Source organism: Crocodylus siamensis, chromosome 12 (assembly GCF_052110815.1).
Source record: "Crocodylus siamensis isolate JL-2025a chromosome 12, ASM5211081v1, whole genome shotgun sequence".
NCBI classification, from domain to species: domain Eukaryota; kingdom Metazoa; phylum Chordata; order Crocodylia; family Crocodylidae; genus Crocodylus; species Crocodylus siamensis.
In genome coordinates, this window is record NC_143406.1 from 27,391,607 (window position 1) to 27,413,805 (window position 22,199).

General features: G+C 45.6%; 1 protein-coding gene across 2 annotated transcripts in view; it reads right to left on the reverse strand.

Annotated features, from left to right (window-relative positions):
* Positions 1 to 17,571: 17,571 nt before the first annotated feature.
* Positions 17,572 to 22,199, reverse strand: part of TMEM114 (transmembrane protein 114) — a 36,770-nt gene continuing 32,142 nt past the window's right edge. The window contains exons 4-5 of one of the 2 annotated variants that reach the window (XM_090024551.1): positions 21,438 to 21,719; positions 17,574 to 20,661 (exon numbers count right to left, since the gene is read on the reverse strand). In XM_090024551.1, the coding sequence (XP_089880677.1) occupies positions 21,487 to 21,719 (233 nt within the window). In that variant the 3' untranslated portion in view covers positions 17,574 to 20,661; positions 21,438 to 21,486. Of the gene's footprint in view, positions 21,720 to 22,199 lie in introns of both variants that reach the window. The other variant, XM_090024550.1, reaches the window with a different exon arrangement.

Sequence of the window (22,199 nt, forward strand, 5' to 3'; positions counted from 1 at the left end):
TATGGACAGGACTGTGAGAAGGTTTTAAAAATATAAACTGATATATAACACCTAGATGTTCTCAATCCAAAAGGGACAGGGAAAGTTCCCTGTGGGCTCTGTCCGGTATTCTAACAGGCTAGAACAGGGGTTGGCAATTTGCAGCTTGTGGAATCATTTGATCTGGACCACAGATCGGGAGCTTCAGCTAAAGGCTACTCTTCCTATGCTGCCACAGAGACAAGCAGCAGTGGTGGCTGGGGGCTAGCACCCACCTCTGACTCAGGGTGGATCATTCCAGCCCACAGCAGGAAAAGGTTGCCTATCCCAGCTTGGAAGCCATCACTGAACCTCTATACTAAAGTGAGTAGTACAGTGAAAACAGTCAGGTTCCTGCATTTGCCCAAACCATTGAATAGAGCATTAAAAAGAACTCAGTCTGTGCTACTGGCAATATGGCATGAACTATGTGGGCCACAAGTGTTCACTGTTTGTGATTTTATGCTTTTCTGATAACAACAAGGAAAAATATCGCAATGGCTCCCTATCAGTGAACCACTAAATCCTAGTAATTACTGCAGCCTTGTAAGTGCTCCATCCATTACATTAGAGCCAATCAACTTGATGATACAGCAAGTGCACATCAGTTGCAGTCCCAGTTCAGTGACGGTTGAAACTGCCATTTTGTCAAGCTAAAAATAGCAGCTGTCACTCCTATGACTGAGTGACCTTTGTTCTCCACTAGGACTTCACACGATTTTTAGTTTTCCATATCTGGCTTCACAGTTCCAGTCTGTAACAAGAGACTAACATCCTGGGAGAGAAGCAGTGGAGGAAATAGTTTAGCTGCATTCCTTGTGCTTCACACAAAATCCCTGCAACATCCTCTATGTTAATATTGATCTATGCCAACCCATTTACAAAACTGCATCTTTTGTCTGTAACCATAGGCGATGCGTAGAGGTGTGGGGGGGGGGGCACGTGCCCCCCCCCACCCCGAGATTAGCCCTCACCAGCTGGGGAATGTGGGTGCCAAGTGAAGTGCTGGCCAGTGCCCCCCCTGAGATTGGCTCCGGCCGGCACTGAGAAGCACCACCGGCACTGAGAGAAGTGCTGGTGGCACTTCTATTTTTGCTGCTGGCACTGCAATCAGCCACTGGGGAACCCCCCTCCCCCCCGCCAGTTGGCGATTGGCCACTGGTTCCCCCCGCAGACTCTGGAGGCACCAGTCACCCATGTTAGCAGTACACGACATTTTGAGCAGTTGAATTATGACCTAAGCTGATCAATGCCAGAATCTTCAGCAGGTACCAGTTTCATGCATATAGTTTTTTAAGGGGCTGATTGTAAGTCAACTGAAATCAATTAAATTTATCCCATCTATCAGTCTGTATAATGTCTAAATTCTATCAGTCTGATGGTGTCTTCAACAGCTGTTTGGGATGTATCAGTGGATTCCTGGGTATCAGGGCTCCTGAGTTCTATTCCTAGCTCAGAGACATACACTGGCTAGAGCAGTGGCTAGCAACAAGACAGTTAAAGGATTACATTTTGAATATTCATTCAATTTCCTATGTGCTTATCATTGTAATAACACATAGGCTAATGATGGTTGAACTACAGAAGCAGAGAGTTAAGGGCTGGTCCAGACATTTATGTTAATGTTTTTCAAGCTATAATTTAACCTCTTGGGTCCATAAAATCTGGATAGAAATATTAAGGTTTCTTGTGACAGTAATTGTGTTTCCTGCTTCTCTATGACCCAGAATTAGCATGTTCATTCCCAGTTCTAGTAGGAAATGCAAATATACAGGAAATTGAGAGACAGTGGGAAGCACAAAGATCATAACCAAATATTTTAGGACCTCTCAGAAAATTTGATTTGAGTCTGGTTTCACATTCAAAGGTCCTGTAGAGATAGTGGAAGGCAAGCCATGTTTTTTCTCTAAACCAGCTCTTCCATGTTTCCTAAAGACTTTCTTTGGATGATCTTTCTCGTCATTACCTAATCAATTCCAATTGCTCATTCCCTATTGGATAAAAATGCAACCTACCAAGAATGTAGGCCACTGCTAGAGAAGTGGCTGCATGCTTCTGTGCCACTTGGTTGTTACGTTAGGACCACCAAAACCCCATGTAGTCCTGTTTCTCCAAAACCCAACCCTTTTTTTTACCTCCCAGACCAAGCTGTAGAAGGCCCTCTTCTGTGGCTCTCGGGTTGTGAAGAAGTTCCACTGTATAAGAGTTCTGGCTACCTCTTTGGGATGGTGCTGTTGCCTGCTGTGGACCCCCAGCAACATGGGTCAGTGTCCAAGCCATTGTCCTGCTCTTCCCTGCCCCCTCTGGGGATGCTACCATCCAGAGACAGCACAGAGGGGGCTTACCCAAGCATGGAAGCTGCATTTCTCTCTGACCCTTCTGCAGTGTTGAGAAAGGAGCCTTGTATTTCCTCCACAACCACAGGCCTCATATGCTTTTGGTGATGAATTATTTTTGAGCCCATTTAAATCATTCAGAGCAGATGCTTGACATATAGTGGACTGGGTTTTTACTGGTAAAGCAGTGTACATTGGTAGGCTGATGCACAGGAAGGCTTTGGTGCCATTGACTTGCTTTGCCATGCACAAATTTTTCAGTCTCTTCTCTGTTTTTAGTTTCCCCATCTGCCCAATGGGGATAGCAACAATTACCTTAAAGGTGAACCACACGGGTGAAATAGTTCGTATTTGTAATATGGTTTCAGGACACTAGGGCTTTGTACTTTTTAGCTTGGCATGTGGTTTCTAATGTGATGAGTATATTTGCTATTACAGTGGGGGGTGGTGTTTGCCTAGAAAACATAATAAATGTATGGTCTCTTACACCTCTACGAGCAGGACTACTCCTATTTGGAGGCATGATAGCTGTAGTCCCACAGGAGACAATAGTTATTTGCTATTTATTGTTACAGACGGCTGCATTACCAGAGGGATTTAAGGACATTTAGCACAACACATGCACTCTATCACTGAGTGAACATGCCCTTTTGCAAATACATCTTTCCCTCTCAGTGCCGCCTGCAGCAGTGGAACTCTCAGGCATTCCCTTTATCTGAAATTGCTGACACCTGTTATATGGGAACAAATAATTCTAGAGTTCCTGTCATTTTCTTCTCAGGCTGCCAACTCACCTCCTGGTTTCCTAAGGGCCCTGTCACCCTTAATCACAGTTTTCTTTGTGATGGAAACCAGAGGTGGAGAACCAGACAGGTTCCAGATTTACCACAGCCGAATTCTCTTAACCTTATTCCCTAAGGAAGAGGAGGGAGGATGGAGGAGCAAGGTGAGGGTGGAAAACACAGATGTACTAAAATAGGCAACTACACCTAAAGCAAACAGGCATGAGTAAATCTGCTGTCGTGACTTCTCTTTTGTGAACTCTTCTTTGCCGTGGAGGTCAGGCATTCTGCTACTCCAGGCAGGGAGTGGGGTGCTTGAATGTCTCAGCTGAAATGCCACTGGTAGAGCATTTGTGTTTCTAGGATTGAGATGGAGCTTTCTATTGAAATATTTGCAAACTTGAGAGATGGGGGTGATGTCCTAGTTTCATTCTCACTCATTTCACACAATCCAGGATCTATCTAAGGTTTTAAGAAAACCCAAAGCCAGATTTTCAAGTGTTCAGCGGGGACAAAACCTAGAGGCAGATTTTTAAAAACATTCCCTCTCCCATTTAGGGTGAGTCTGTTCCAATCAGCTAAAGCACCAGGCAGTGTCAGAGGGAAATGCTGCACTCAGTCCACACATGACCCCCTAAACTGGTAGCAATAAAGCTGCTTTATTGTGGTGCTGAGCTTACGCCAGTAAGGTCTCCCTCTTGACAGCACTAAATTGGCTACACAGCTTCCAGTTCAGGAGACTGCATGGCATGTTTTAGTATGGCACTGCCTGATGCTGAAACCAAGCAATATAAACATGCCAATAGGCACTTAATTAGGGACAGATTTTCAGGGAAATACAAAAAAAACCCATTATCCATTGTGACAGTATAACTCAGATTTTCTAAAGATCTCAAGTTTGAGCTCTTTAAAAATTGTAGGTTGGAGTGTGGGTCATGAGCCTCTTGAGTAATCTGGTCTCTAACAATAACAGTTGCATATATTATACACTTACTCTGTAAAGGTTTTGTGTCATTTTACAACAGTCCCAACACCCTTAAAAGAAGCAGCTAAGACCTAGGGAAATTAAAGCCAGTGTTTTTCTTGATTCTGTCACAAACTTTCTGGAAATAGAAGAGAATTCTTCCAATCTCCCCTTCTTTTGAATACTAATGTACAAGATTCATATAGGCAATTTTAGGTTTACTTTAGTGGTATAAGAATCCACCAGTTTTGCTTTAATGAATCTAACACTCAAAGCAAGACTTAGCTAAAAAGTACCAGCGTTTGCCTGATTACTACCCAAACTGTATTTGCTTAAACTTTAGGCTTCCATCATCCTTGCCCAAGCTTTGGGTTTGTAATAGAAATCTGGCACCTTTCTGATAACAAGATCCCCTGTTGCAAAACTGTGCTACTAGGGTGAAACAGTATGGCTGTGCAAAACTTCAGGTGCTGATTTAATTCAGAGGAGGTTCAGCCTGATTCGGCGGCTGAATCTCTGAATCCGAATGGAATCGGGAGACCAACAAAAAGGTCTGAATCAATTCAAAGCTCTCCGAATCGATTCAGAAAAGATTTCGAGAGCTTCGGGGACATTTGGAGATTCGGACAGTTCTCACTTACCACCACAGGGAACTGGACCTGGACTCTATGCAGATAAGTAGCGGGTGGGGGTGGGCTGGAGAAGGAGGGAGAGGACCATGGGGGGACCTCCACCAGTCCCCATCCCCTGTCCGCTCCCCCAGCCCCCCTGGGCACCCCCCAACCCCCACCCGCTCTCTCAGCTCCTCTACGGCTGCTCTGCCCAGCCCCAGCATCCCAGCTCTTTTAAAAAAAAAGCCTCACACTCACTGGCTGCTGTACCAGCCATCAGGGCTTCTGGGGGCTCATGGCAGAGCCCTCCCATGCAGTGTGGGGCAGTGGGAAGCAACAAGGATCACCCCTTAGCCTGGCAGCAGCTAGTGAATGTGGGGTGGGTTTTTTTCAAGTGCCAGGACGCTGGGGCCGGGCAGGGCAGGGAAGTCATTGACAGGGCTGGGAGAGCGGGTCAGGAATGGGACTGTCTGATTCAGAGATTCAGACAATTCGGCAGTGGCTGAATCTCCAAATCAGATTTGGCTGAATTGAGTCAGGACAGAGATTCAAATCACCGAATTGAATCACTGTCTCCCAAATCAGCTGAATCCGAAGAGAATACTAGCTGCTTCACACAGGCCTATGAAACAGCAATGTTTCTATTTTTATGTATTCATAACATCTTTAGCTTTCCATTGTTACTGTTAGTTAGCTGTAGTTGTAACTAAAGGTGTGTCTTCCAATGGTGTATTCCTAGTTTCACAAAAGCTACAGGAAACTGCACAGGTCACCCTATTGCAGGATCTCAGTGTAACTGAAACTACATCATGCTGGTTTAAAGCTTCGTCCAAAGCTCACTTAAGTCAATGGAAAGACTCACAGTACCCATCGTGGATTTTGGAACTGACTCTAAGATTAGGTGGCATAAGGAAAAAAGGATTTGGAGAAAAGTTTGGCCTCCCCATACCAATACTGTCTCTTCATACCAATTTTTATAACAGTTAACATGAGTGGTTTACAATATTAAAAGTTCCCAAATATGCTGCATTTTGCCTTCCATCTCCTAGTGCATAGGTAGGTATTTTTGGCATTATCTTTTTTTATTATTATTATTGACATATAACATTTTGAACATAGAATGTGTATTGACGAAGCCATCAAGACAGCAAACACATTAAACCTAAACCAACAAGCCAGAGGCCTAAATAATACAAAGCTAGATCTGCAGTCTCCGTGTGCTGAGGAGTTTTCAATAGCCTAGTCTGCAAATAGACCTTCCAGCTTCCCTTTGGCCTCATTTATCAAACAAACAGGAAGCAAATTTGCAATCAAATTAAGAGCAGACAAGCAGAAGATAAAGGTTCTCTTCTTTGGTTCAAGCCCCTCTGCACGAGGCTTGACTCTGGCCACATCTGCTTTACTAAATAAAGAGGAACTTTCAACTACTATAATACTGTCAGGACTGGATCCTTTAGCAACTCTCTCACCTGACTGCAGCACAAGGGCTTGCTGGGAGTGAGGGAGAATACTTCCCAAGTCTGCCAATTCCCTGCTGATCAGCATAATTTTGAGCAACCACTGAGCCGCTCTATCTTTGAGGTTAGTGAGGCTATGGCTTGAGACTCAGACAGCCGTAATTCCCTCATTCCCCACAAACTGCCCAAGACAGTGCTAGCTCAGAGCATATTTGGCACATTATTCTTGTCTGATTCCTTCAAGTACCCTTCCATTATTTATAGGGGAGGGGAACAGCTGCAGATTAAGGGTAGATGAACAGTGGAAAAGCAGTGCAATAACTTGACCAATACCTGCTATTGCATGGCGGGGACCCAAACACCTGAAATTAAATCTCCCTTGACAAAGCAGGAACAATATGCAAATACCAGAGCCTGAGTTGGAGCAAGAGGTAATGTTGATCTCACAAAGACTGAGGCCTGACATTCTTACTCCCCTGTCTTCAAATCTAGACTTTGATTCACCTTCAGATTGCTTTCCCTTCGCTCAGTTTAGCAATCTTCAGGCAACTGCTTTGACTGCAAAGCTGTGTGTGTTTTCGCTTTATAAATAAACTTCATCTCAGTGGGATACAGCATTACAGCCCAGTCATTTGCTTCAGGAAAGGTTTTCCTTCCCTCTGGCAGTGAGATCTCTTTTTCTCTCTCATTTTTGGAACTTGGCTTATATAACAAACATCAGTTTAGTGCGTTCGGAAACAAAATCTCCTTGTTCCTCAGCTGCACGGAGAATTCTGGCCTGATGCAAGGAATCCCAAAGGGCTGAGATCACTGTTAAAGGCTGCAGCAGCATTCCTGTTTGGCATTCTCTAACATTTTACAACATTAAACCAGCTCTCCCGCAGCACTGATGTACAGGTCTAACCTCCCCTCCAATCCAAAGAGACACAGGATTTTCTGTGCCTATGCCAGCATGCTTAACATGCTTAATACTGGCATCAGGCTTTCAAAGGAGTCTGAGGGGCTCAGGTACCCAATATTCCCATTGCCTTTAGGGCTTGTATTTCTAAGGCTCAGTCTACACTGCAGTGGAGAGATGTGACTGCAGCACAGGCAGACTTATCTGTGCTAGTATTAATTATGCTAACTCAGGTAAAAATACTTCCATGGGCTTCAGCATAGACTCGATGACTTGTAGACTTAGCCCTGCCATTCCATCTATTAAAGCTAAAGCTAGTTCAGGTATGTCTGTATGTGCTGTGGTCTCGATTCCTTTGCACTGCAAATCAGCCCAAAGGTACTGGATACTGCTTTAGAAACTCAGTCCCTTGAGGTGCTGACTGCCTTCCAAAAGCCCCCAAGTAAAGCAGGTCTTCCAAGACAGACCACATCTGTTGCTGTTGGCAGATCATGCCATGTCCTCATGTCTTTGTTTTTCTTGTTACTTTTTATACTTCTGTGTCTTCCCTCCTACTAGTTGGACAAGTCACCTTTGCTGACAGCTTCCTCTTCCAAATACTTTAACAAAATCTCAAGCATTGAGCTTTTCTACGGCACTTCAAACAAGGTTGTGAGTTGCTAGAAGTCCTGGGATACAATCTGATGTGATTTGAAGGATGTGGAGTTTTTTATTTATTACTAGGTCATGTATTTAAAGTGATTATCGCCTGGAAGAGAGGTCTGAAAGGAGAGTCTTAGCAGTAGTGCCCAAGTCACCCTAGAAAACACTGAAAAGACACAATCTCTTGTCTTATGGCAGGTCCTAATCATGTGACCACATTAGCATGCACTGTTGGGTATCCCTACCTTGCCATAGGCTGTAGTTGAAACACCAGATTCAGTCTAGGAAACCAGAGAAAGAAACTTTCCTAGCAACATCCAGTCCTTCAGACTGCTTCTTGATTCCATTTTAGGCTTCAGAAAGCATGCCAAATTCATAAGCACTAAACTGGTGCTTCTAAACTGGGGTAAAGTGCTTCTGCTGCATATGGCTCATGAAGAAACAGATCTGGAAGTGAATGGAGCAGAAGCCAGTGGTTCTGCCTGCATTAAGTTTAGCCAGTAAACTAAGCTAGTGCAGGCAAGAGCAATGGCTCCTGCCACAGACCTTCCTGGTCCAGCCCCACATGCTCCTGCTGGAAGCAGAGGTGCGCAGGGCAGTTCCACCTGCTGACGTCTCGCCAGGCAGCTGTGCCTCAACCTCCAGGTGGAACTGCCCAGCGGGCTTCAAGGCGCAGACAGAAGTGCAGCTCCCCACTGGACCTGAGAGTGCGTTGCAAGAAGTGTGCTGAGTTACAAGGATCCCCTGGACCAACCGAAGTTCAGTGTTCATTCCTGGGGTGGGGGTGAGAGAATCTAGCTACAGGCTGCCAGCCTGCAACTGGTTTCCCCTAGCTACAGCCCCTCCTCTATCCAGGCCTCTCATTGTTCTCAGAATGGGAGGGAGGACGGTCTGTGCCCACTTTTTCCCCAGGCAGGCAAGAGCACTGGCTCCTGTTCTAGCTGCTCTGTTCTGGCTTCACCCAAGACACATAGGGCACTTTCACCTGGCTACAGCAGTGGTGGCAACACCCTACTTGAGGACCATGGAGGTAAACTAAGGCTGCACAACAGTGGTGCTCAAACAGGGCTCAACTAAATTGAAAAAACTGATGGAGGGTGCCCTGAATCTTAAAAGGTTGATAACCACTGCCCTGAACTAACAACTTGCCCCAAGGTTTTCTTTCTACTTAAGCAGCTTCACTAAAGATTGAAAAGGGAAGAGCTGAGCTAAGCCAATCCAAGATCACACAGAAAGTCTCTGGCAGAGCAGGGAATGGCGCTGGGGTCTGCTGTATCTCAGGCAAGTGCCCAAACCCCTGAACATTTTTCCTTCCACGCCATTCAGGGAAAGAAACAGGGAAGAAAGGACTTATGGCTTAAAAGAGATGGACCACTAGATATGTGTTTTCTTTCAGATACAAGGATACAGCTCCAGATTTGAAGTATGTACCTTGAGTTGCTAGCAGTGTCAATGCACATTTCCTTCAAACATGCTAAAGAACAAAGGAAATCTTCCTGCCTGTTCACATAAATGACCATTCTTTTGACTGCACTCTGTGAAACAACAGTGACATGCAGTGGCTTGTTGGGTGAATCACAGGTGTATGTGTATTGTGCTTGGGGAAGGATCAGAAGGTGTCACAAGAATCATGTTATCCAGCAATCCCACTGAATAGCCAAACAAGGAATATCAGGGAGAGCGTACCCCACTGAAGAGTGGGAGACCACTCAGAAAAGTCTGGTGAGAAGGCTGCCTAGCAAAAGATAATGTAAAGAAAAGACAGAGCAGATTGGGTTATTGTGGCTGGGCTGGGCTGGGCTGGATCAGTACCCTTTATTGTGTGTGCTGCACTCATGCTGCCACTACTGTCAGTAAGGCCTCAGAAATGACCCCAAGAGAAAGGATAAAAGACACCTGTGCAAGAGAGGGTTTTGGATGGAAGACTGGATTTTGCATTTTTATTTGTATAATTTATTAGCTCTGGACATAACTTAGTCAGATGGCTAAGTCACCTCAGCAATCCAATCAGAATTCCCATTGGGAGGAGGCCAGCAAGCACCTTGAGGAGAAAAGGAGGTACAGGTCCTATTAAGTCTCTGCTAGAGCGTTGCAGTCCTTTTTTTGTAAAATGTACAAAAATGGTACAGAATACACCAGTGAAAGAGATCAGGCTGGGCCATCCATTGAATCCAGTCCACAAACTGAGGCCATTAATATCTGGCAGGCTGCCTGGTCAGCCTGGTCAAGCTTACCAGGATCCTTGCAATGGCTGCTCCTTCCACATCTCTGTAAATGGGGTTAGATCAGCTCCCCAGTAAATTCAGTGAAAGTCTTTCCACTGAGTTTAATGGGAAGTAGGTCAAGCCTTAGATCAGGGGTCAGCAACCCCCGGCATGTCGGCCGAGCATGGCATGCGAGGCCATTTTGTTCAGCACGCCACTGCCAGCCTGGGATCTAGGCAGCTGCTGTCAGCCACGAAGCCCAGGCTACTCCCAGCAGGCGGCTGGGTGGCTGCAAGCCCTGCTGCAAACAGACCAGGCTCCGTGGTTGGCAGCAGCTGCCCAGAGCCTGGGCCAGTTGCAGCCAGGAGGCTGCAAACATCTACTCTGGGCTCCAGCATTAGCTCCATACCAGAGGGTGCACGTGTGCCTCAGAGTGGATGGTCGAGGTGGGAGCATGAGGCAGTGCAACCCCAGACTCTCCCCCACTGCTGGCACAGAGCTGATGACTGGGCTCTGGAGCCTGGCGCAGGTGTTACAGCCAGCCTGGGCTCTGGGCAGCTGCAGCAGGCAGCAAGCAAGCTACAAACACCTGTGCTGGGCTTCACAGCCCTGGCATAAGCTCCATGCTGGCAGTGACTGCATGTGGACCTCTGAGCAGATAGCAGGAGGGCTGTGCTGCTTTAGGCCCTATCCCCACTGTCCACTCTGAGGCACGCATGTCCCCACCGGTATGGAGCTGATGCCGGAGCTCAGAGCAGATGTTCACAGCCTTCTAGCTGCAACCAGCCCAGGCTCTGGGTAGCTGCTGCCAACCACAGAGCCTGGTCTGCCTGCAGCAGGGCTTGCATCCTCCCAGCTGCCTGCCAGTTGTGGCCTTGGCTCCACCATGACCCACTGGCTGAGAAATTGGCTCTGTGGTCGGACCCAGAGGGTTGTAATTGATGGCAATCACTCATCGTGGTGCCCTGTGACCAGTGGGGTCCCTCAAGGCTCTGTCCTTGGACCCATACTGTTCAACATCTTCATTAATGATGTGGACATTGGAGTCAGGAGTGGACTGGCCAAGTTCGCTGATGACACCAAACTTTGGGGCAAAGCATCCACGCCAGAAGATAGGCGGGTGATCCAGGCTGACCTGGACAAGCTCAGCAAATGCACAGATGAGAACCTGATGGTGTTTAACACCGAAAAACGCAAGGTTCTCCACCTTGGGAGGAAAAACCTGCAGCATCCTTATAGGCTCGGCAGTGCTACGCTGGATAGCACTACAGAAGAAAGAGACTTGGGGGTCATCAGTGACCACAAGATGAACATGAGCCTCCAATGCGATGCTGCGGCTAATAAAGCAACCAAAACGCTGGCTTGCATCCATAGATGCTTCTCAAGCAAATCCCGGGACGTCATTCTCCCCTTGTACTCGGCCTTGATGAGGCCGCAGCTGGAGTACTGCATCCAGTTTTGGGCTCCACAATTCAAAAAGGATGTGGAGAAGCTTGAGAGAGTCCAGAGGAGAGCCACGCGCATGATCAGAGGTCAGGAAAACAGATCTTACGATGATAGGCTGAGAGCCATGGGACTCTTTAGCCTGGAAAAGCATAGGCTCAGGGGTGATCTGATGGCCACCTATAAGTTTACCAGGAGTGACCACCAGGATCTGGGGGAATGTTTGACAAATTATGAAATTATTTATCTGTATTATTTCATAATTAAATGTCATATTTGTCTAATACTAGTCAAATAAAAGTTGCAAACAAAGTACTGCAATAAAAGTTGCAACGCCAAAGGTTTTTCACAGTGCTGAGACAGCCAATTCCAAAATGCTACAGAAATGAAGCCGCTCCACAGCATGGTATTGTTCAGTCTCTGTGCATGTTGGAAGTGATGCAGAGAATATTGCCTTGTAAATATTTGAGGAGGCCAGGTTGGATGCAAGAGCAAGTTACCTGCCCAGCAGCCAGATGTGTAATCCAAAAGCAGAAGCCATTAGCAAAAAATTGTTTGGCCAGAAGCAGTTAAATGCCTTCCATCATCTAGAGTTCATTATTTGGGAGAGTTCCAATGCTACATGACACGTGTTTGCTTCATCTTTGGGCAAAAGAGAAAATAATGCAATAAGGAAGGATTACATTTCTCCAGGGAACAGACACACTTTCCTAAAACCTCAACTGAAAGTTTTTTTCACCTTAAATCTAAAAGTCTCTTTATTCCACCTTTCCTTGGCACTTTAGCATCTGTATCTTGCTTTTGCAAGTAATGCAAGACTGAAAGGCTCATATCAGGTCCAGCAATTTATGTCTATTAAATGACTTCCTCAGGGGCTGGGTGTTGCCTCTCCATTCTAGCTAAACCCTGCTGTAGCTGCAGTGAGATGGCACATTGTCAGACCTCTTCACTGCACCCTCCCAACTGGCTCCCAGTGCTGCTATGGACTACTGACCAGCTGCTATTTTCTACTGCAGAGGGGCCAGTATTTCAGGGATGATGAGGAGATTCCTGAAATGTTATTTGTGCAGTATATTAATTTAAGGGAAGCCCTTGGGATAGCTTGCAAACTGAAAATTAAGCGTCTGTGTAAATCTCTGCAACCTATTTTTACACAGTGCTTTTGGTAGACAACAGAACAAACAGCAGCCTGGTATTTCATCAGAAATGGATACTGTTGGCATAGGAGCATACAGGCATGTTGCACCTCCCCTCTGACTTGTGCCTGAGGAAGGCTACTTCTTTCTTATGCTTTGTCAGTACTTGTTTAACTAAAGTCCCATTGGCCTGCAGTACCCTTGCAGTCTTACCGACAGCAGAACTTCCTAAATTAGTCAGAGGACATTTTTGACCATTGAAGGGCATATTAAAGCACGGAGACCAGTAAAATATACCGTCTCCTGAAAAAGTCCTGCTTCAATTGGTTGGACAAATCCTAACATCTGTCCTGCACAATCACTTGATTCTTCCTAAGTAAAACTCAAGAATTGGTTCTGTGACTTAAAATTAGATTGGTTTTGCTTAAACACTTGAATCTTAGAGATATTCCAATTTGGTAATCCCTGTAATTGCTGATACCAGAAATATAATGTTGATGTGAGAATTCAAGCATTTACATACAATACATACAGCCAGAGCTATCAAATCTTGTCTGTCCATGTAATTCTGAAGGCACCCATCTCCAGAGCAATGAACATTAAAAGGTTTTAGAGGTCCTAACTGATGAGATCTCCCTTGTTTGAGTTCTTAAATTCAAGATGCAATGCCTTTCTAGCTGATTCAGCAAATTACTGTTCTGGATGGAGCACTCACCGAGGAAAATACAGTGGCCTGCATTTTCACTAATTAGGACTAGATGATTACATTGGTCAAACACTGAAAAATTACGGCCTTTGTGTCAGTGAAATGCAGCAAGCTTCTTTTCAGTTGTAGTCAGTTATTTAATGTTGCCACCAGATGTCAGCAGAGACCATTCTTTAGTCTGTAGGAAAACAGCTGATAGCTACCTACTCAGGTACAAAACAACTCTAAAAAGTGGAAGAAAACCAGTCCAATTTTTTTTAAAATGAGTTAGAAGAGCATGTTTTGTTACTTAAATAAAATGCAGCTTTATTATAATCAGAGAACACTAATCCAGAACAAATCCATTCACACAGTAGACAGGGCAGGGTGGCATCTTGGAAACTAACTGGTTCGGAGAATCATGAGCTTTCACAGACAACAGCTTACTTCATTAGATGCTATAGGAAGCAGGTTGTTGCCTATGAAGGCTCATGCTCCTCTGAACTGGTTAGTGTCCAAGGTGCTATGCTGCCTTACCTTCTGCCCGACTGCAGACTAACACAGCTAACCACTGCTGAAGCCATTCATGGTATGGTTACGGTCATATTCTCCTTCTAGCCTTTCATCTTCAGTAACGTTAAGAGTAAATTCTCATGAAGCTGAAACATTCTGTGCCCGGGCTCAGACTGACTGTTAGCTACATTTTTTTAATGAAAGAGATTGGAGAAAAATGGATTCTACCTAATGGGTAGATCTCTGGCAAAGACTTGGGAGACCTGAGCTTAATTCTGTTGGAGGCTTCCTGTGAAATCTGGGGCAAGTCACATAACCTAACCTACGCATCAGGCTTGTTTAACTGTGAGATATAATTCCTAACCCCGTAGGCTGTTGTGAGGCTGAATCTATGAATAATTGTGCAGTGTTTAGGTACTATTTTGTGAAATGCCTCACAGCTTCCTAGCTGGAACGCACTTCCCTGTTTGGAGCTGGTATGTTCAGCTCATTTAACAGCACTCTGTATATTCCCAGTTGCACTGTTTGGCTTCACATGATTAATCACTCAGGACAGAATTGTGACTAATTATATGCCTGTGCAAAGCAGTAGAGGCAGATTAAGGGCCTTGTTACACAGTAATTTTGGGCAGCTTCTGCAGCTCTTAACCCCTGGATTGTCCTCACATTAACAGTTTAAAGTTGTTTTAAGCACTCATTATGCAACTCAGTTATACCACTCCAGAGCAGGATTATCTGATCTGCACTGCCCCGCTCCTGTTCCATTATGGTGTGGCCACGCCCCACATATATGCTGCCCAAGTTGAAGTCCTCCAGTATCCCAGGATCTCTCACACTCCCACCCAAACAGCAGGGACTGAAGCCTGTCCTGGCTCACTAGCCCCCTAGTGGCAACTCACAGCTACAGCGCCTAGTCCTGCCTCCGCTCACAGGGCCTCTAGTACCAAGTCCCATCTAAACAGGTGGGCAGTTGGAGAAGGTTTCTAGTCTAAGTGTGTGACTGCTCCAAACTTCAAGCTAGTGCTAACATCAGCAACATTTGTGTGGCTCACAGTGTAAGGTGTCACAAGGCCCTCAACTGTTTACACTTTGTCTGAGGCGAATGGCAACAGTCAGTCTCCCAATCTCTAGAGGTGCACCAATACATCAGTCATCAGATCGGTACTGATATAAAGAAAACTAGCTGTATTGGATATCGGCCCAATGGGGCTCATATTTAGCCGATAAATGCCCATGCTGCATGCAGCCACATAGCAGCACTCAGGCAGCAAGAAGCACAGCCGGCACCATGGAGAGCTGCCTTCAGCTGGTAAGTCCAGTATGGTGGAAGGGGAGGGGAGAGGGAAGGGGCATGGGGGGGCAAGATCAATGCCCCCCAGAGTGAGGGAGGGGGCAGGGGCAGGCGCTGCCCAGGCGAGGCGAGGCAAGGGGAAGCCAGAGCGGTGGCTCATGGTGGGGGCAGCTTCCACAACTGCTTGCACCTTGGGAGGGAATGGTGGGGCATGTGCTCCCCGGACCTGCATGGGGTGGGGCAGGCTCCAGCAGCAGCTGGGCTCGGAGCAGGCGCCGGTGGCGCTTAGGAGGATGTTGCATCCACCCCAAATTTTGCCACTGCTCCACTGCCAGCGCTGCTCGTGCCAGCCACCTGGCACCACCCCAGCTGAATGCCCCACCTCCACCCACACGCCAGAAAGAGCTAGGGCTGTGCCACATGGTGGGCAATGGTGGCACTGGGATCAGAGTGGCAGCAAAATTTGGGGTGGATGCAGCACCCTTCCAGCACCGCCAGTGCCTGCTCTGAGCCCAGCCCCCACCAAGAAGAGCTCCGTGCATCCCTGACTGCAGCTCACCCCACCCCATGCAGAATCAGAGGCCACATTTCCTTCCCCCACCCTGTGCCATCCTAGGGTGCAAGCAGTGGCAGGAGCCGCCTCCCACCCCCACAAGTCATGCCTCTTCCTGCCCCCCCATCCTGCCTGGGCAGCGTCTGTCCCTGCCCCCTCCCTCCCTGCAGGGGTAATTGATCTACCCCCCCGCCATGCTCCTTCCCTCCCCACTCCCTTTCCACACCAGAATGGAGGCAGCTGTATCAGAAATAGGACTGGTATCAGCCAATATGCCTCCTAAAATATCAGCTATTGGTATCAGCCCCGAAAATCTCTATTGGTGTACCCCTACCAATCTCTATAATGCATTGTGGGGAAGCACAGCAAACTACTGGCTACTAAACTGCCATTCATTCTGGTGGCAGAAAAATGTTACTGAGGTCTGCTTTCAATGAATTCCTTCTGGAATTATTATCTCTCTCTGGGACAATGCTCCCTTTAAAGAAGCATGGGTATTTTGTATAAGTAAAATGCTTTTGCAGCTACAATGTATACTATATTTTACACAGGAACTTTGAAAACAAGTTAACTATATATCTCCATGGGACACTGCAAGTTTCCCTGTAAAAAACATGCCTCTTAGTTCTTACACCCTTTTGTGAACAGTGCAAAAACCTGGGTGAGAGGGGGAGGGGAGAGGAGTGGGCAGTAAAAGAAAACAAGAACGACCAAAAAAGATGAAGGACGGAGACGCTAGAACACAAGTAGAAGAACAGATTTTACAGAAAAATCCACCCACTATCTGAACAGACAGTTTTTCTGCTCAAAGGTATTCTACCTAACACTTTTACAAGATGGACTTCGGAAATTCCTTAGCCAATAGGCTAATGACAGGAAGTATTGTGGACTTGACAAAGAGAAATACAAAACTCTAAAACTCTTGGTTCAGATTAGATCAACTGAAAAACATCAAAAAAAAAAGTCTTGACAATGACTTCATGGTCCACTGTAATCAAATCTACCTGATACTCACTAACCTCTGCACTTCACAGGTGATAACAACCTTCCTGAACAATCTTGTTCCTCCTTATCTGGTTTTTACTGCATCTCTCCTGCTTATTGATAATTTCTTGTATATTCTGTTTTTATTTACATATGCAGTTTTATACAAGCTTTTGTTTCATCTGCTATTTAGCGCTGCTAAGTCTGCTTCTCTCACAGAAGTCGGAGAAGGGTACCCAAAAGCTTATTGAGATCTAGCCCAACCATAAGATTGGTACAATAAAGGATGTCACCCACAAGAATTCTTACCCCTCACACATTTCCTGGAGCATCACAGCAACTCCATCACCTCAAAACTACCGATTATGAAATGTCATTTTAGTTACCTTCCTTACTTGAATCTAAGATGACCCTGAACTTATGATGATTCCACGATAATAAGATCCAATGCATGGAAATGTATAAATTTTATAATTTTCCATGTATAGAATCTAATTATTGGAGGGATATCTTTAATTCATCCCTCCCACCACTGCAGTGGGAGGCAGTGAGGTGGCAGGTGGTTTGGGTAAGTCAAACTGCTAGTGCCTGCTCCCCTGCCACCTCCATGCCCTCTGTCTCCTGCCTGCCCACCCACCGCAACCTCAGCACCCCCCTTCCCCTTCTACTATCCCTTCTCACCTCCAGCCTCTGCTCCCCTAGTCCCTCCCAGCCTCTCCTCCAAGCTGGCAGGCTTTGTCCATTCTAGCCTGGGGCACTAAGCATGGCCCCAGTCCAGCTGCCACGTGCACCACTGCTTCAGGGCTAGGCTGAGGGTGTGCTCAGTGTCCCAGGCTGCAGTGTGCACAGAGCCTGGTGGCACAGAGCAAAGGTAAGATGTAGGTGGGGGGATCTGAGGCTGTGTTGGGGGGAGTGGAGATGGGAGAAGAAGCTGCAGGATAGAGACAGTGGGGTGCAGAGGCAGTCAGGGAAATGAGGGGGAGGCAGGAAGTAGCTCTGGCTGTGGCCCCAACCCTGGGTAGGGGCTGGGGCCTAAGCCAGAGCAGCCACCTGTTCCCACCCACCATGCAATTCTGAGATGAGGGCTTTCCCCCCATTTTAAATGGAGGGAGGAACCTTATCTTAGAGTCAAGTAAATATGGTAATTTCATCACAACTCAGGTCTACTCTAATGGTAATAAAGGTTCAGATATTGGTCATGTGGTAAGATGCATTTACTGTTCACAGTATATTTAAATATAATAGAAATTAAAAGTACATAATACAAATTTGGCACAGCATTAAACAGTTACACATGTACAGATATGTGGATATTGTTATGTTTTACACAACATTTAAAGTACTTCACTCAAGCATCTGTAATTTTTGCAACATTGAACTTCTCCCCACTGCCACTGTAAAGCTGCCACTGTTTGTTTCATTTGTAAAGTGATTGCATACTGCTAGCTTATTTGTTATAATGTATCCTGTAGGCCTGTGCAAATAGGGAAGTATTCAATTTGGATTCAGCCAATTCGGAGGACGGTGATTTGATTCGGAAATTCGGCCAAATTGGCTTTGGAAGATTTGGCGCTGATTCAGAGAGATTCGGGGATTCAGCCATAGACTATAATGGAGAATCACTGAAATACTTATAACTTTGTCATTTTTTGTCAGATTTGGATGACAGCACCGGGGATGGTAGCCCCTGCTTAGGGCATGAAGCCTGCCAAGGTTCAAGGAGATAGATGCAGAGGTTTCTGGGAAACTGCACCTCAAGCTTCTGAAAGCAAAATTCACGACATGTGTGATTTTGTGTGTGATTTAAGGTGCAGCGGGGTAAAAACAGCATGGATGGTAGCCTGTAACAGGGGGCCTTCCCGGTACTCAGCAGAGACAGCTCACAGAAGGGACAGAAAGGCTGCAGACCAAGGCTTATGTGCTGTTTTTATGTCCCTCCCCCAAAGCACTGTGATTGGAAGGGGAGTCAAGGAAAGATCACAGTCACAGGCCAGCTACACATGTCAGTCTTTCCCCGCTCCCTGCTCCCTCTCCCTTTTCTCAGTTTCTGGTTCCTTACAAGACTGCCTTCCGAACTGCCAAATCTCTGAATCTTTTTCCAAATCTTTTCTGAATCAATCCAAATCTTCTCTGAATCGAATCAGCAACCAAAGCTTCGCACACCCCTAGCATCCTGCCCTGTTCAGCTCATCGGTGACATCTTGCAGATGCATGAAAACAGTAGCACTGAAAGGACAGAATTTAGAGTAGGACCAAAGGGCACCATACACATGCAGGACATCTGCTCTAATGCATGCTAATTAGCATTAATCTAGTATGCCGCAATATGTTAATTAATGCGCTCCAGCAGCCTCCACATCACATCTATTCAGTGTCCCCACACTTCAAAATGGCAGCAGAGGTGCTTTAACTAAAGCTCATTGACCAAGCTTTTGTTCAAACACCCCCGCTACTATTTTGAAGTGCTGGACACTGAATACATTTGACACTGCAGATGTTTTAATTAGCGCAGCTCTCTTCACTAATAAATAACAGTTCCGAGAGGTAGGGGGGCTTGCCAGAGATAATAGTGTGTCTGACTGGCATAGCAAAGAATAGAAGACAGGGTCTCAACTCTTGGTCCTGAGGTGAATCACACTGCTGTTTTATTTCCAAATGGTTTTTCCATGGATCTTTTGCATCAAGATAACAATACTGAAGCCATAGACAAATAGCCCTGATAGCCCTGGTGGAGCTGTTTACTGTGTAGAACTAAAGTCAACTGGCATCAATGGCAGCTTTTCCACTGACTTCAGTGGCATTGAGGTAGACCCTCTCAGGCATTATTAGCCAAAATAAAGAAAAAAAGAGCACTTCAAGATAAATTTGAGCTGAGCTGTGCACCTAGTATTGCCCTGCTGTTTTTCGGCACAAGTTAAGCATAATAAATAACTGTATTCCTTTAACGATAAAGAAAATAAATTGAAATTGAAAATGTAGTAGGTGAGGTGCCCTGGAGAATACAGTGAATGACAGTATAATACCATATGCCTTCAGGATGCAGGAAGCCTCTTGAGGGTAAATATTGGCTCCCAAGTAGCCTGAGTAGCCCAGCGTAAGTAGTTAAACCATCTGAACTACTGCTTATTCCTGAAGAACATCTCTCCATAACCCCTTAGTTCAGGGTTGCCAACCTGTAGCATGACTGTCACAAGTGGCATGGGTAGTCCTTCCGTGTTACATGCAGCAGGCTGGGAAGTAGACAGGCAGCACAGTGGCAGATAAGCCAGGGAAGAGAAAGCAGAAAGGCAGAGCAGGCAAAAAACACAGTGCAGGAAGCAGAAGGGAGGGAGCACAGGGCAGGGAGCAGCAAGCAGAGCTGCTGACTGGGCAGGGGAAGGAGATCAGAGTAGCATTCAGAATGTGTACGGCTAATTTGTGGCATGCCTGCCCAAAAGGTTGGCCCCCACTGTTTTAGCTAAAGCACATCAATAATGCTTTATCACCTAAACCAACACAATGGATTCTGCTTTTATTATCTGTAGTATAAGGAGACCTCTATTCCTTCATGATGGCTATAATCCTTTACTACAGCAAACAAATATTTATTTTTAAATCATCACATTACTTGCTTTGTTTTGTTCCGGACAATAATGACAGCTTCTGCCTCTTGCCTTTCTTACATTTTGAGAAAGCTCCTTCACCATTACAGATCCCTGACCAGACTTACATGGCATTTATACACGTGCTCCAGCAGTGGGGAGAAAGGGGCGGGGGGGAGGGGCTAGGGAGGGGGACTGCTTTAATTTGAGCGACTCTGAGAGCTGCTCTACTTAAAGCGTCTGGAGCATCACATGTATTACCATCCCCACACTGAAAAATGGTGGCAAGGGCCCTGTAATTAAAGCTCATTGAACAAGCTTTAGTTAAAGTGCTCCTGACACCATTTTTCAGTGAGGGGACACTGATACATGTGACACTGGAATCTGACAGAGTGCAAATTACGGTACATTGGAGCAGCCTCGCTGCATGTGTATAAGTGCCCATAGGTTATTTGGACCTTTTCATTTCAAATACTGGGATTTTTTTAGTGTATTTGTCATTAGACAATGAAACAAATGATTATAATCTAAAAGATGAAGGCTTCCTGCTTTTAATGTGAAACCTAAGAGAAAAGAAAAAGCATGCAGTTAGTGACGGTGGATGATACCAAGTTGCTTTGTATTAACATCACTAACACTTAATGATTCACACTTCAGACCAAGTCCTTCCATACCTCAAAGCATCACAGTCGTACCCAGGAAGACTGAGTACTTAAGACTGTCACACAGGTGCTTTGGATTTGACTTCAAATATTCTGAACTCTGCTATTTTTGATCCCTAAATGGAACCTTGTTTTATATGCTGAAATTGTTTTAAAATATACACTGCTTAGGAACTATTTTATTTTTCACACTCTTCCTTCCTCTACACTGGGTGATATGAATCCCATATAAGATGAAAGCAAGAGTGGACCTGAAGGCCATGCTGCCTGATGGCCATTTGCTGGACTGTGCCAGATAAATTTCCAGTTCTTAATGGACCGAGGCCTCCAGCACAACTGACACAAACTGGCCTTCAGAATGGGCATCTTGACCAAAAAGCCAAAGATTAAATGAGCCATAGATACTGGACCTCAGGGTGTCAGGAGGCATTTTAGCAGTGGCACCATGGAAGGAAAGAAAGGAGGGGAAGGCTACCTCCTACTCCTAATTAGAAACAATATATTTTCATTTAAAGACCAAAAGGCCACCTTATTGATGCTTTTCAAAAATGCAGTGTTGCCACTATGCAATCTTTCCATTTCTTAGCTGTCAATGAGGAGAAGAGTTAGCTCAGATGTGTGATACACTCAATAGTAGTCTTGTCATTATTGTAATCCATACTGAACCTCTGATTCACCTTGCTGAACCCCCGTGATGACGACGCAGCTGCGTTGACACTTGGAACTTCATATCACCTGCTCCCGCCTCCGTTTCAGGCCCACTGCTCTTGCAGCAAGGAAGAAGGCTGCCCCGGTGACTACCTCTGCAATGAAGGAGATCCACACAAGCACCAAAGACCAACCAAACCTGATGTCAAGTTCCAGTAAGAGATTCTTCTTCCCCAGAAGGCAGATGGCTTCCTTGAAGGCAGCAGCTGAGTATGCAATGTAGATGCTGATCCCAGTAAGTGTCACAAGGGCTAGAGAGAACATAAGTATTTATGCAGGTTGAGTCCACTATATCTTAATCAAAACTGCTTGGTAATGGGTCTCCTGGATCAACTTTGCCACCTCTCCCTACTAACGTACACAGGATTCTCACTCTGCCCTATGGTTCAAGTCTCTAGTTTTGTTTTTTTCCTAGTATTACTTAGTATATTGTGATCTACTTCCTAAGGAGTGAATCAAAATAAGTAATGGCAAGCTTTCTGCAATGAATACCTGATAATCCACTTTCTGGATAACAGAGGCACGTATATTACATTTTCCAATCTCGTATTATATAACATCGTGATTTTCAAGCTGAGGTGCTTACACCCCCAGGAGTATGCTGTACTTTGCCAAGGATATGTTTCCAAATTTAATAATGGTAGTGGGGCTTCTGATAAATCAATTCATGGTTAGTAATGGCACTGCCGCATGTTAATGTCTATGTTGACAGACTTCCTAAAGAATGAATG